At 34.9% G+C, this 15,095-nt stretch overlaps 1 protein-coding gene across 1 annotated transcript in view; it reads right to left on the minus strand.

Annotated features, from left to right (window-relative positions):
* Positions 1-8,153: 8,153 nt before the first annotated feature.
* The window catches only part of LOC132552902 (uncharacterized), a 31,550-nt gene continuing 24,608 nt past the window's right edge, over positions 8,154-15,095 (minus strand). The window contains exons 3-4 of the mRNA XM_060217099.1: positions 9,165-9,974; positions 8,154-8,551 (exon numbers count right to left, since the gene is read on the minus strand). Of these exons, the coding sequence (XP_060073082.1) occupies positions 8,154-8,551; positions 9,165-9,974 (1,208 nt within the window). The remainder of the gene's footprint in view (positions 8,552-9,164; positions 9,975-15,095) is intronic.

Raw genomic sequence — 15,095 nt, forward strand, 5'->3', positions numbered from 1 at the left:
GCATATAGACCTATACATCTCCCGAAAGGTCTTGGTTATCAGTCTGGTTGTATCTGTTAATATATTTATAATACCTTCGTGCATCAACAGGGAGACTAACGCGATAAAGCATAATTCGTCACTGGTCCGTGACAGCTGGAGAACATTATAATGACCTGCTTCTGTTTCATTGCCTTTGACATTAATGAGTCACACAGACCTTACAATTAAATGTATATTGTCACTCTGCCTGTCGTAGTTGACATTTCAGACAATTGGTGTCATAACTCTCGATATGAATCCTTGATTTGGAATACAAGGGAACACAAAAATCTGAAAAAGAACATTAAGAAGACATCAGAACAAACTTGTACAGTCAGTTATCGTGTATATCTTTTCAATACCCACTTAATTAATGTTTAAGTGATTAGTGATGTGCAGGCACTAGTAAACATAGGTATGCCTCATTAAATTCACTTTTCAGAATATATATTGATGTTTGCTTGTGCATTAATGAAGAAGAAACTTAAGCTTATTATGCTCCAGTAATACAGTAAACCGACATTCTTTAGCAGCGGGTAAATAAAGCTATTTCAGCAATATAGCATGTTCATGGTGACTTACTATCGCGATATCTGAACCACTATTCTAAAATTTCAGTGCAAGGTCTGCAATTGATGAAACCCCAAGGAGAATGCCACTCCCAGTGGCTAATTTGACCACGAGAGATAGACTTGCTGTAGAACATATGATGGACATGAACCAGTTAATACAAAGGATAGGATTTTAGTGACCGATGTAGACTAATTTCAGATATTTCCAAGAAAAGTGAGTTAAAGTTGGGAGATTCATAGTTGTCAAAATGACATTTACATCTCATTCATATGACCTACGGTGTTCTTTTATTAGACTACAAGCTTATCTAAAACTATTCTGGTTCTGAATCTACCAGCGATATTTACGTGTGTTTCATTGATTTTGAAACAGTTTTTCTTATAATTTTCATATGTTTTCAGTAAAACATTTACTCTGATAAGTTTAAAAATTCTCAACCCTCGGGACAGCGATAGCACAAAGAAACAACTCTCGTGACAGTGATAACACAAAGACAAACTCTCGTGACAGTGATAACACAAAGACATAACTCTCGTGACAGTGATAACACAAAGAAACAACTCTCGTGACAGTGATAACACAAAGACACAACTCTCGTGACAGTGATAACACAAAGAAACAACTCTCGTGACAGTGATAACACAAAGAAACAAATCTCGTGACAGTGATAACACAAAGAAACAACTCTCGTGACAGTGATAACACAAAGAAACAACTCTCGTGACAGTGATAACACAAAGAAACAACTCTCGTGACAGTGATAACACAATGAAACAACTCTCGTGACAGTGATAACACAAAGAAACAACTCTCGTGACAGTGATAACACAAAGAAACAACTCTCGTGACAGTGATAACACAAAGAAACAACTCTCGTGACAGTGATAACACAAAGACACAACTCTCGTGACAGTGATAACACAAAGAAACAACTCTCGTGACAGTGATAACACAAAGAAACAAATCTCGTGACAGTGATAACACAAAGAAACAACTCTCGTGACAGTGATAACACAAAGAAACAACTCTCGTGACAGTGATAACACAAAGAAACAACTCTCGTGACAGTGATAACACAATGAAACAACTCTCGTGACAGTGATAACACAAAGAAACAACTCTCGTGACAGTGATAACACAAAGAAACAACTCTCGTGACAGTGATAACACAAAGAAACAACTCTCGTGACAGTGATAACACAAAGAAACAACTCTCGTGACAGTGATAACACAAAGAAACAACTCTCGTGACAGTGATAACACAAAGAAACAAATCTCGTGACAGTGATAACACAACGAAACAACTCTCGTGACAGTGATAACACAAAGAAACAACTCTCGTGACAGTGATAACACAAAGAAACAACTCTCGTGACAGTGATAACACAAAGACACAACTCTCGTGACAGTGATAACACAATGAAACAACCCTCGTGACAGTGATAACACAAAGAAACAAATCTCGTGACAGTGATAACACAATGAAACAACCCTCGTGACAGCGATAACACAAAGAAACAACTCTCGTGACAGTGATAACACAAAGAAACAACTCTCGTGACAGTGATAACACAAAGAAACAACTCTCGTGACAGTGATAACACAAAGAAACAACTCTCGTGACAGTGATAACACAAAGAAACAACCCTCTTGAAAGTAAGAACACAAAAACACTTTCTGTCAATACAAAGAGAAAGAGAGTTTTCTATTTGCATATAGTGGCAGTGTGTTGGTAAATTGTTAATAAAACAAAAACTCTTATTGAATTGGATTTGAGACAAACGTTAGTTTGTTTAATACAATGACTGTCTTGTTTAATGTTGATATCACAGATACTAACACGCACACAGCTCGTTACCAGCGATATGTACACAATGCTTTCTAAACTCATGGTAATGATAGTACCGACGATATTTACTGCTTTCCACAACTTTCACCTCTTCATTACAATTTCATCCTGTTCTACTAACACTTCTACAATTGTGTTTGATTTTGTAAAATGCAAAATATAGTTATAACAATCGAAAACACAAGCATCGTTAGTCTGTTGGTTAAGTGTTTGATCAGAAGTTGATATAAATTTTCGAACCAGTTCAAAACCTGGAATATTTTCATCAATCTTGATTTCCTCTCTTCATTCGTGATATAGTTTACATAATGCATACATGTTTAGCAAGCCAAACAGCCTAGTTGACAATACATAAAGGACCTTATCGCTTTTCTGAAGATATACAGAGGCGACAGATAATTACGTACACTGAATTATTTGTAATGAGAAACCGTCTGCCTGTCAATTAAACTGATTTTCTTATAATTTTTAAATAAATGACATTTTAACAACAATTATTTGCTCATTTCCATAAAGACGTAGCGCTAGCTCCAGGCAGAACCTGTTTTCTGATAATTACAGTTAACATTGCATGTAACAGCAATACTTACATCATCAACGCATCCGTTGAAGTACCCATACCGTTCACAGAACCCAATTGTCAATGGCGCATTTCTTGATTCAATTTTTCCTAAAAAAGAAATACAGAAACATTCTAACTTCTCATATCTATTCACTTTTTTAATTTCTTAATTTTCCGACATGCTTATTCTTATCGTTGCAGCAACATTGATATTCAATGTAACCTATTACATAGGCGATTTATATCTAAGTTATATATTTGTTATAAAAAAGATGTCAAGCAATATCATGTGTTTAAGGCATACTCTACCAGTAGTTTCGACAGGTTCCGACTTTCCATTAACAGATGCTATGAAGTAACGTCCGTCATATTGCAGCGTGACAGTGTTCCACTCGTGGGGCTGAAAATGAGGGAAAAGGCAGCGTTTTTAAGTAACAGGGAAAGACCAAATTTGATAACGACACATTGTTGAGTCATAATTACAAGCAGATGTTTTAACTAAGAATGTAGGTGAGTATTCGTAGCTAATTTGAGAACAGAAATAAAAACTCCAATATCTAGTTAATTATATTTCAGTTTTCAATTTGTCTCGGATGTAAGCACACATAGAGTCCTACTGTGGGATGAAACCGGAGTATCCGAAAAAAAAAACCAATATAATTGATCTGGTGATCCTTTCCGTCCGGAGCGAAAGGTGAGTGCGTTACCACTGTTTGTTTGTTTGGTTTTTTTTAATGAGAGTTGCTATCACTATAGATTTCACGATACTTGCCATCAGGAGGATTGTATCTTAGACTAAAGAAATGCAATATATTTTTAAATGCTGTCGTAATGTCGCCTTCTAGACATGATAATTACATAATGACAGCGTTGTACGCAATTGCCTCGTTACCTTAGCACAGTATCGGCTAGATTATCATCAGAGAAATTAGAAACTGACGTGGTGCATGTGACACTCATGGAATCAATCACGTAAGTATAACAGAAACAGGCAGCGAAACACGAAGGAATGTTGACGTGATGGTATCAGGAAAATATCATTACCAAATTGTATACAAAGCATTTGATTCGTGTTGTAGATCAATTCAGCGCCATATTGACCTTCCAATCTGCAGTTTACCAATAAAACTGAAAAAACCTCCAGAGGACTTCGTCATTAACTCGAACAAAAGATCTAGAGGCTAGACGGATCTTAACGATCATTTGAGGTCTATAAATGTTATCGGTCATCTTGTATCATATGCCATGGTAATTATTTTGATTCCAAAGATTACACAGAAGACACTTATGTGACTGGTATTTTTCAGAACGAATTTAGAATAAGATACATTAGAGCCGACTAATTAAGTAAACTGCATTTTACAGCTGTCTTGTCTCTCTAAGGCTCACTTGTGGTGCTTAGGGCCCAAACTGACCAAAAGTATTTAGAATCTAAATGTGAAGGTACACTAACAACATCATTCAATACATTTCGTTATGATCATGTGTCTGTTAACTATAAAAGTCAAGTACATGTGTTTAGTCTTAACTGTGTTACTATCGGAATCAATTAAAATATGGCACGTAACGGCAAACTTGTGCATTCGTAAAGGTTGTACAGAAACACACCAGTGAATGACACTTTTCAGTGCAAATGTAGAATTCGATGGAGCAGACTAAAATGATGAATTAAATTGCATTAAACAGCTGTTTCGTCTTATTAAATCTGCTGTTTCGTCTTAATAAATAAGCTGTTTCGTCTTAATAAATCAGCTGTTTCGTCTTACTAAAACAGCTGTTTCGTCTTAATAAATCAGCTGTTTCGTCTTACTAAATCAGCTGTTTCATCTTAATAAATAAGTGTTGGGAGGTGACTGGGACAAATCAAAACTGACCGGTAAAAGTGTAAGATTCAGTATGAGGAGGTTTACCAGCCCGATAGTTCAATAAATATCAGAATTATCATATGCCTACTAACTGCTAAAGAATGTCAAGCACACATGTATTTTCTCTACGTGAACACCATTTGAATGAATGAAAAGGTGGCATGCATTAAAATTAAACAAGGACACTTTCCGAAGTCGAAACGACTTGACACGGACGACGCACGACGCCGAACAAGAGAACTCCGTAGATCACCAGGAGACTTTTGTCAGCTGACCTAAATAGAAATCCGTATCGTTCTTCGAGAATGATGATTACGTTGCCATTTGATACGCCTCAATACACAACATCACCAACAAGCACAGCACACACAATTGTTAATTAAAAAAATACCTGTGATACATTACTGTTAAGGACACAGACCAACAACAACCAAGACCGATAGTTGTCTCTACCATATCGGAAGGACAAATCAAATCTTAGCACGGAAAGGAATCAAAGGAATCTAGATATCTGGACAAAAAACACAAACAAACAAAAACAAATACGATAATATCTCCAAAATTATTACAATCAAAATGCAATATTTGTTAACGACTTGACTGCAGTAACTTATTGTCGGCTTATATCATGCAGAATCGACATACATAGATAAATTCGCGTCAATATGTCAACACGTATGAGAAATCTGGAAAAAAAATGTTTATAGAAAAAATATAACATTTATATTTATATTGGATTACTAATTCTCAAAAGTATCAATATAAAGTTTTAATGCTAGCTCGTCTAGATGTTCAACCGAACCTTTGTCAAAGTTTCCATTCTTAATATTATGTAAATCTGGGGGATAGTCTTACTGTGGTATTGTTTACGCAAGTAATGGAGAAGATACTTGATAATATGTGGATTGTAAAGAACTCATATGAGCTTTTGACTAATCTTGAACACCCTCTTAAAAAAACAACATTTTTTTCTATAAGAACATTTGATTTTTCCAATCTGAACACCACCTTACCTCATTCTAAACTGAAATAATACCTTACTTATCTTTGTGCTCTTGCTATGAGAGCTTTCTTTCCAAAGAAAAGCGAACAGCGTTACAAATATATAGATGTGAACTATACTGAGTCATTTTTCGTACTCAAATTAATATGTCTAAAGCAAAGAAGAAATAAACATGGGACGAAATCATAAAAAAACCATTGTTCCCCTGTTGGCTTACAGTTTTGTTTCGTGCAAGACTGAATTTATCAAAGAACTTATCAAAAATAGGTCACAAAGCCCTTGTAAAGTCCTTAAATTTCACTTTCAGATATATAGTCGACGTCTTGTCTTTCAATAACAAAGGATTCATTACTTTCGTCCATAGTAAATATCAAACAATATTTAAATTTTGGGACATTAAAGACTCTTCCACATTACCCACTTATCTTAATCTTTTCCTAAAACGATTTTCGTGCAAGATTTCTTCAACTGCCGGATAAGCTCATAACAGAACTGACGAGACTTCAAAAGATGCTTGTTGATGACTATCATGGGGAAGTTGTACGGTAGTCATAGCGATCTGAGAAATATTGATGCTCGTTAGTTTGCTTGTTGATTGCATTGTTGTACACCTTGTTCTCATTTAAGATCATGACATTACTTACTTGGATTGATCAAGGTTAACAAGGCGGGTGTCGACAGTGAAACAGAAGACGCTTACTCTCCCGGAACACCTGGTTTTATTTTCTTTCTGCTTTCAAGGAATACCCAAGGATATTATTCTTTTGATCATATTTTGTCGTGAATTAGAATTTGGATAATGCTTGTATTTAAATGATTGTGTTTCTTTTTTTTTTTCTTTTTTTTTTTCTTTTTTTTTCTTTTGGAAACAAGATACGTGAAAAAAAGTAATTTAAGAAGAAAATACGGTCGCAATGTTTAAAGGAAAAAGCCTTTAGTCAGTGGGATGTATATAAGAGAGGAAATAACTAGATGATCAGGTCAAGACTATAGCAACGGTGGGGTAGAAAACAATATTAGATCAACTTCTCTACAGGGACACAAATCAGATCAACATCTCTACAGGAAACAAGTCAGATCAACATCTCTACAGGGACACAAATCAGACCAACATCTCTACAGGGACACAAATCAGATCAACATCTCTACAGGGACACAAGTTAGATCGACATCTCTACAGGGACACAAGTCAGATCAACATCTCTACAGGAACACGAATCAGACCAACATCTCTACAGGGACACAAGTTAGATCGACATCTCTACAGGGCCACAAGTCAAATCAACATCTCTACAGGGACACAAGTTAGATCGACATCTCTACAGGGACACAAATCAGACCAACATCTCTACAGGGACACAAATCAGATCAACATCTCTACAGGAACACAAGTTAGATCGACATCTCTACAGGGACACAAATCAGACCAACATCTCTAAAGGGACACAAATCAGATCAACATCTCTACAGGGACACAAGTACGATCGACATCTCTACAGGGCCACAAATGACAGCAGTATCTCAGAGAGCGTGTAAATATACCTACGGGACGGTAATTTAGAGTCACTAGGTAATATTGTTATTGATTTTATCAAACACAATGTGTCTCGGTAACGGGCATTTAGAATTATATAGCTATACAAGGTGTCGTGATTAAAGTATGTAACACAAACTATGTAAAATATTTCGCAGTGAAATATTAACGACATTTTTACCGAATTGTTAGATTTGAAATTTTCTCTCAATTTAGATTAATTATATTACTGGTTTTGCGGAGAAAATGGCCAATCTCTCCCAGAGTGCATTTTGGTACCAGACAAGGAGCACCAACGACATTAGAGATGGTGAAAGTTTCCTTCCCTCATGTTGAAATATAAATTTTATCTTTCAGAAAACAAATTACATCATGTGAATAAAGTGTCGGAGCGATTTCAGATGCTCATTTATAACGATAATCACTATTAGATTTCCTGAAGGTTTCATTGTTGTTCACCATGGTCTCTTTGAGAACCTGACATTACTTACTTTAATTGAGTAACATGGTGAGTGTTCTTTTCTCCTTGCACTTTTTAATATGCCACCTTGTTAAACTGTATACTTTGCCCTAGTTTCGTTTCATCGACATGTGAATTTGAATTAAGAATCTGTTGATATGGTGTTTTTTTGTGTTTTTTTGTTTTTTTTTTTTTTGTTTTGTTTTTAATGTTTTTTGTTCTTTATACTTCACTAAACATTTATTGGTTGGTCTGATATCTGTTATGGTACACGTGTACATTTTCTCTATGTTATACTTACATTTATCTCGAAGGCTGTTAGACTCATCTTAGTGTCTGTTTCAATGAAGATAACTAAGTGATTCGTCCTGTTCAGCACAATACCGATGGATGGGTCTCTGAACTCTCCTGTCAACATGTTTGTCTCACAATTGGTTAACAATGGGAATAACTGGTCCCTTTCTTTTACATAAGTCACAAACCTCAACACAATATAAAGACTATATCTGAAGTCATATCCATTATACCGAGGATATCCCATTTTCTGTGATCCATTGAAACATAACACCCCACTACTCAGTGTCGGTTTTAGGTCTTTACTTGCAAAGTGTGCCAAAAAGTTGCCGGACGAATCATCCATACCATAGTCAAAAGTATTAATTAGATCAGGTTTACAACCAGCATCTGTGAAAGAAATGGAAACAAATATGTTATAAAAAGTCAGATAAAACGACGTGCTGTTTGCCATGTATAATGTTGAAATATCGAAAATTATTTAGAAATACACAAGATTGAAATCAAACCGTACATCACGAGAGTTGCAGAGGAGGATTTTAAACGGTTACGTTTCAGATAGAAAGGAAATGAGAAAACTTAAGCCTTTGAAGATGATACCGAAAAAAACTGTAATCGCCGTTGTTTCTACATCATATAAAAAGTGGAAACAAAGTAATGAACAAGAAAAAGCTGTTTGAGCAAAGCAATATTAACATTGTTCTAAAGCTCGAATCAGCAACATGCTATTATAACTTTATGTCAGTAGACGTTAAATAGTAATTAATCATTTCGACAATGTCTTTAAGGTCCTTAGGAAATTCAAGCTAATGTTGCGCCATCTGGAGAAACACGATAACTATGTGCTATCGAATTTTCACAACTTGTGACCGTGGCATGCTTCGTCAGTTTTTTACATTGACGTTAATTAATATGAATGGGTTATGCAGTCTTCTGTTTAAAGCAAATTAAGATAAAGGTAAGAAAATTTTAGAAAGGCTACCTGTTTATCTTAACAAATTACCTTTCGGTTTCGAGGGCACGAAGGTACAAGCGCATGTCACATTGCTGAATAGGGTGCCAAGGGGGCAAGCCATTTTTGCGATAATCTTTCCTTTCTCTACCACCCAGTACATCTTGCTGTTCAGGAGATGTTCTCTGTGTTGACCTTTACAAGCATGGTTTGAAAAATCAATCATGTTAGCATCATGCATTGGTTTTTGTTGCTTTGGTGTGAAGGACGAAGGTAAGTCATTTGCCTGTTGCGTGGGATCCTGAAAAGTAGCGCCCACTGCAGTACCGGTCGATCCTACTGCCACGGCATTTCCATCTACAAGCTTCTGATCTGGAAAAGCGTCCTTTATTTTCTTTGGTGAATTGATGAGTTCTTTGATCTGATGTGCCTGATTAACGGCTTGTGAAGGCTGATTGGGGGAACCCATTAACATTTCCTGAATACCTCCCTCCACAAAGTTATGTAATATAACCCTATCTTTAAGATTCTGTTGAATGACATGGTTTCCACTCATCGGCCTATTCATGTGCTGTGGCTGTTGATTAGATAGTCCTCCAGCGATGTTTCCTGTGACGGGCATGCTATTCAACCTGAAGTCACCAACGCTACCGAGACTCGAGTGAAGATCTGGATTAAGATTCCTCTCTGATGATCCTAGTCGAAACATTGCACCGCCAAGACCCATGTCGGGAGCAGCGGACCCTTCAACAACAGGACCATTCACAAGTCTTCCCGAATTCCCTGGTTCTGTGTTGCTAGTGCTCGTTCCGAAAATATCTGATATAGGTGTTGGAGAGACATTACCCGACTGTTGTAGACCTGTGGGAAATGAAATCAAAATTTAAGTATATTTGATATATGATAAACGTTCTTATTATCAGCGACAAAACCAGAGAAGGAAGATGACAACAGTGATGTTATGGCAAATTGCGTGATTGCATAGAGACACGCATGAGGTGGATGAAACGAACGTTAGTCAAAGTGACATTGTAGAAGAAAAAAACAAGCCTTTTATGTGAACATAAGAACACAATTATAATCTAAACCCGAATTCAATAAAACTAGGGTAAAATATGAACAAAAGACACATTTTAGTACAAATTTAGAATAAGATAGAACAGAACCAATGAATAAATTAAACTGCATAATAGAGCTAAGAGCCCAATCGTTTTATATAGCAGGCAAGTGATGAAAATCAAAGGTGTTCGAAAAAACTGTCCAAATGTAGGTGGGGAGGAGACCTAGCTTTGATGGAACATTAGAAATAAGTATATATCAAGCAAAAGACTGTTACGACCACCACGTTAACGTGTATCTGTTAATTGTTATGAAATTGTTCACAAACTCGCTTAAACACTCGTCGAAGTGTATTGTTCGATGCTCTAAGTTACCTAAGCGTGTTTTATAAGTGATACGATATTAAATCAACTTTTATTGTTACCATGCTAATAAAAATGAATTATTCATTAAAAATTCATTTAAACGGTATTTGACAAGGTAAGGTCACCGTGTCAAACAACTAAATAGCTTACTTCTCTCTCATATTAACGAGAAAAGTTGCAGAGCGTGACAGTAACGGTTGACAAAAGGTAGATAGCTACGCTCACAAAGAGCACCTTGTTGTTTGTGAATTAATACATACAGATGTAGGATGGACCACATCACGATCTTCTTTACCGTGTAACAGAGAACAAAAAAAAACCGAAATCAATTTACGTTATGCAACACTTCTGATACTATTCATTTTTTCATATACATGAATGTATCATACGTGCATAATATAAATAGTTTTCATACACTGAAGAATTAATTAACTGGGTGATATTAATACTCACCATTAATAGTTCACATTACAGACACGGTCACCATAAAGAGAATTTCAAGTGGGAGTTATTCCTGCTCAATGAAAGATACGAACTGATCTGTTGAACAGTGAAATCACTTTTACATAACAATTACTATGAGAAATCGAACGAGAACGCATACATAGTCACGATATAAAATTAATGGAAAGTGACGGAATATAGGTTGATATAAACCTCAATCAGCGCCCGCCACATACATCAATCCTAAATTTAATTAATTTCACGCCGTCCTAGTGAAAGCCGGTATATTGTCAGCAAACTGACAAGTTCATCGAGTACAACATATTGAACACAGACAACGTCAGGGGTGAAAAGAGTTGTTTTACATGTCATTCATATTGATAGACTACATAGCCGAAGTTTTATCAATATTACTGATTGGTCAGATTCACATCTTTTGGCATGTAAATTGGTCAATCTTCATATTTATATAGCTGTATTAATGTAATCAGATTTGAAAGTTTTATTCTGTTCATCGAAGGCAAAAATATTCGTTAACACCTTACTGTCAAAGCAATAAAAGGAGCCTTTCACTAAAAGTTCACTTTGTTTAATCATTAATTAAATGATACCACTGCTTTGTTCCTTAGGGAGTTTACCCTTGCGATATAATATACAAAAACAGTCACCAATATGATTTAAGTTCAGGTGACAATTTTGTTGTTTCTTCTGATCCTACACACCTGTTATGCTAATGTATGGTTTGTTCTTTATTCCTCATTAAGTGTCAGTTACTGGTTTTTGTGTAGATTGTATTTACAGGAATATTTTCATAACATTGTTTTATACAACAAAGATATAGATGCTATAATAGATAGACGCGGAGTTAGCTATCTTTACTGTACATACCCTTTTTCTTAATGAGGACGGCGGGATAATAACACATTGGCCATAAATGAAGAACCATACACAGTATGTTGAAAGCACTAAAACACAGAGTTTGCCTTTCGACCAGACCTAATTGTATATGTATGTTATTTACACTTAGCAAATAATTTATCAGATCGGCGGGAAAATAAATCTTTTTTGTGGAGAAAAAAAAATTAAGGTTTTAAAGTTTTTAAGAGTAATGATACCAGGGAGGTCGGCTATTAAAGTTAAATTAATCAAAATAAATGTCAATGTTTTGTAAGATTTATATAATTGTCATAAAATTTACACAGAGTTGTGTTGACGCCAAGGAAATGAATATCTTATCCAATGTTAATACATATGTAACAGTATTTTCTATTCATCGAACTAAACTTTAAAGCGTGAAAGCAATAAATCAAAAGTATGTTTGACAATTTAACATTAATCAAAGTTAAAACAGCATAGATATATGCGATATATACGTTTGATAAATATTAAGAATGATATTTCTTCTAACATTCAATCTGTTAAGACGCCCTATGTCTACATAGCACGAACTCTAGTGTAGACAGGAATGATACATTTGCATACTTTATTTCAACAGAAAACAAAAATAGAATTTCTTATGATAAATATGTCATGACGTCAACACACGAAGACAACAGCTAAAAGTAACTTAAACTTTAAAGGAACTTTAAAGGAGGTTTAATTAAAACTAATTAATCAAACTAATTTAGTTAAATACGTTGGCTTATCTAATCACAAACACTATTGAAGAGCGTAGTTTATTTGTGCATCTTTTGATGAAAATTATTGGGAAATGTTATGGTCGTCATAGTGATGTCATTGAGAAATGTTCTATTTCTTTTTTGCGATATGATGTTGGGCGTGTTTGCTATGCTCGTTAGTTTGCCTGTTGGCTACGTTGTTGTATTCCTTGTTCTTCTTTGAGAACATGACATTACTTACTTGGAATGACCACGGTTTACATGGAAGGTGTCATCAACGAAGCAGAAGATGCTCACTCCATCAAAACACATGGTCTCATTCTGCGTGTACTTTTCCAGGAGTCTCTTTGTAATCTATTTTTTTCATATTTTGCCCTACTTTTGTTGCATTTGAGTTTGAATTATAATTGTTGACATGTTACTTTTAAATTCTGTTCTCAACAGGAATGTGCTTACTGATAATGACTTGGATGTTCTTCAGGATTGGCTCACTAATGATTACTTTGATGTGGAAGAGGATGTCACACTTTCTATACAAAAGATGGTGTGAGTTATCAAACACTCCTGATTTAGATTCACGTTTTATGAGGATTGTAACAACAATTCTAGTGGGATTGTCCAATTTCTTAAGTTCTTTATGACTTAAAAGCTACTGACAATGAAAAGGATGCTTTTGTTTCTTTATGTTGTTTTTTTTCTCACCAATATATATATCAGAAGCACAGTCAATGGGCCAATCATATTGAAAATGTATGAATAAGTTACAAAATTATCTTATTGTGAAGACGAAAACAACGTTTGTGTAGATGATATCACCATAACATAATTAATCTTGACAACCTTGTCTATCTTTGATGATATCCAACTTGTCATAATACTACGCGTACTCCTGACCATTGAAAATGTAATTTTAATAATGTTACTGATGGTGAATATGATAATTCATTCCAAGAGAAACAAGCCATCATATGACCTTTATATATTTCATCTTTTTGAAGAAATATTTCTAATGAAGCATTGTTATCAAAAAGAAAACAAAAAGCAAGGAATATCACAACATAGGATTGTACAATACACAGGAAGAAAAAAACACTCTCCACTCATTTACAATGATGAAAAAGATACTGTAAAGACACTAGTAACAAGTAACGTGGTACACTTGTAACTGAACACTAGTAACAAGCAATGTGGTGCACTTGTAACTGACTAGTAACAAGCAATGCGGTACACTTGTAACTGACTAGTAACAAGCAATGTGGTACACTTGTAACTGACTAGTAACAAGCAATGCGGTACACTCGTAACTGACTAGTAACAAGCAATGTGGTACACTTGAAACTGACTAGTAACAAGCAATGTGGTACACTTGAAACAGACTAGTAACAAGCAATGTGGTACACTTGTAACTGAACACTAGTAACAAGCAATGTGGTACACTTGTAACTGACTAGTAACAAGCAATGTGGTACACTTGAAACTGACTAGTAACAAGCAATGTGGTACACTTGAAACTGACTAGTAACAAGCAATGTGGTACACTTGTAACTGAACACTAGTAACAAGCAATGTGGCACACTTGTAACTGACTAGTAACAAGCAATGTGGTACACTTGAAACTGACTGGTAACAAGCAATGTGGCACACTTGTAACTGAATAGACAAGTCTGATAACCGAAAAAATTCACTATGCATAAGTTTACATACTTATAATAAATCTTCAAGATGCATTGAAAAAAAATGAATTAACTAAAATCAAGCCTAACTTTAGATGTAATTGAAATGAATCAATAAAAGAAAAAATATACATCAATATGCTTACAATATCAAGCGTTTCATTATAATACACCAAAACACTCCGCTTTCTCCTCTTTTTAATTAAATGCAAACTTCACAGCATTTTCATAATTCATACAGTACTCGCCACAGCAATTCAGACCTTTTCATAAACGTAATTAGTAATCATGATGAGGTGGTGTTACATTAGACACATTAATAAGTAGATGACAGGGGTTTTAAATAACGGGTTGTAATTTAGGAACTATGTTTAATTTGTGCCATTTTATAAGACAAGTAATATGTTAAGAGAAGTCCAGTAGCGAGATCGTGACTAACAGCGTTAGGACACTGCTGTATAAGGTCATCTCCACACACTGAATCTTGATGGATGCACTAGATTATTAACTTTAACAAGAAGACTATCAAGGATCAAAAAAAAAAAAAAAAAGAGAAAAGAGCACATGACACATCCTTATACCCTCTCATAACTTACAAGTAAGGATTTCTTTGTTTTGTTATTTTGTATTCCACCTTTTTACTATAATAGCACACAGTTGTTGCACTGATAATAATATCATATTACATAAGTTTGAATTATTATATTATTTACATTAAAACATCAAAGATTAAATTGATTATAAAATTAGATTCAAAAGTGAATTTACTTTATCCATTTTTAATAAAAAAGAAAATTTTACTTTGATGTAAGAAAACACTTA

Source organism: Ylistrum balloti, unplaced genomic scaffold, assembly GCF_031769215.1.
Source record: "Ylistrum balloti isolate Yb309-2 unplaced genomic scaffold, AGI_CSIRO_Ybal_v1 Utg370286, whole genome shotgun sequence".
Lineage (NCBI taxonomy): Eukaryota > Metazoa > Mollusca > Bivalvia > Pectinida > Pectinidae > Ylistrum > Ylistrum balloti.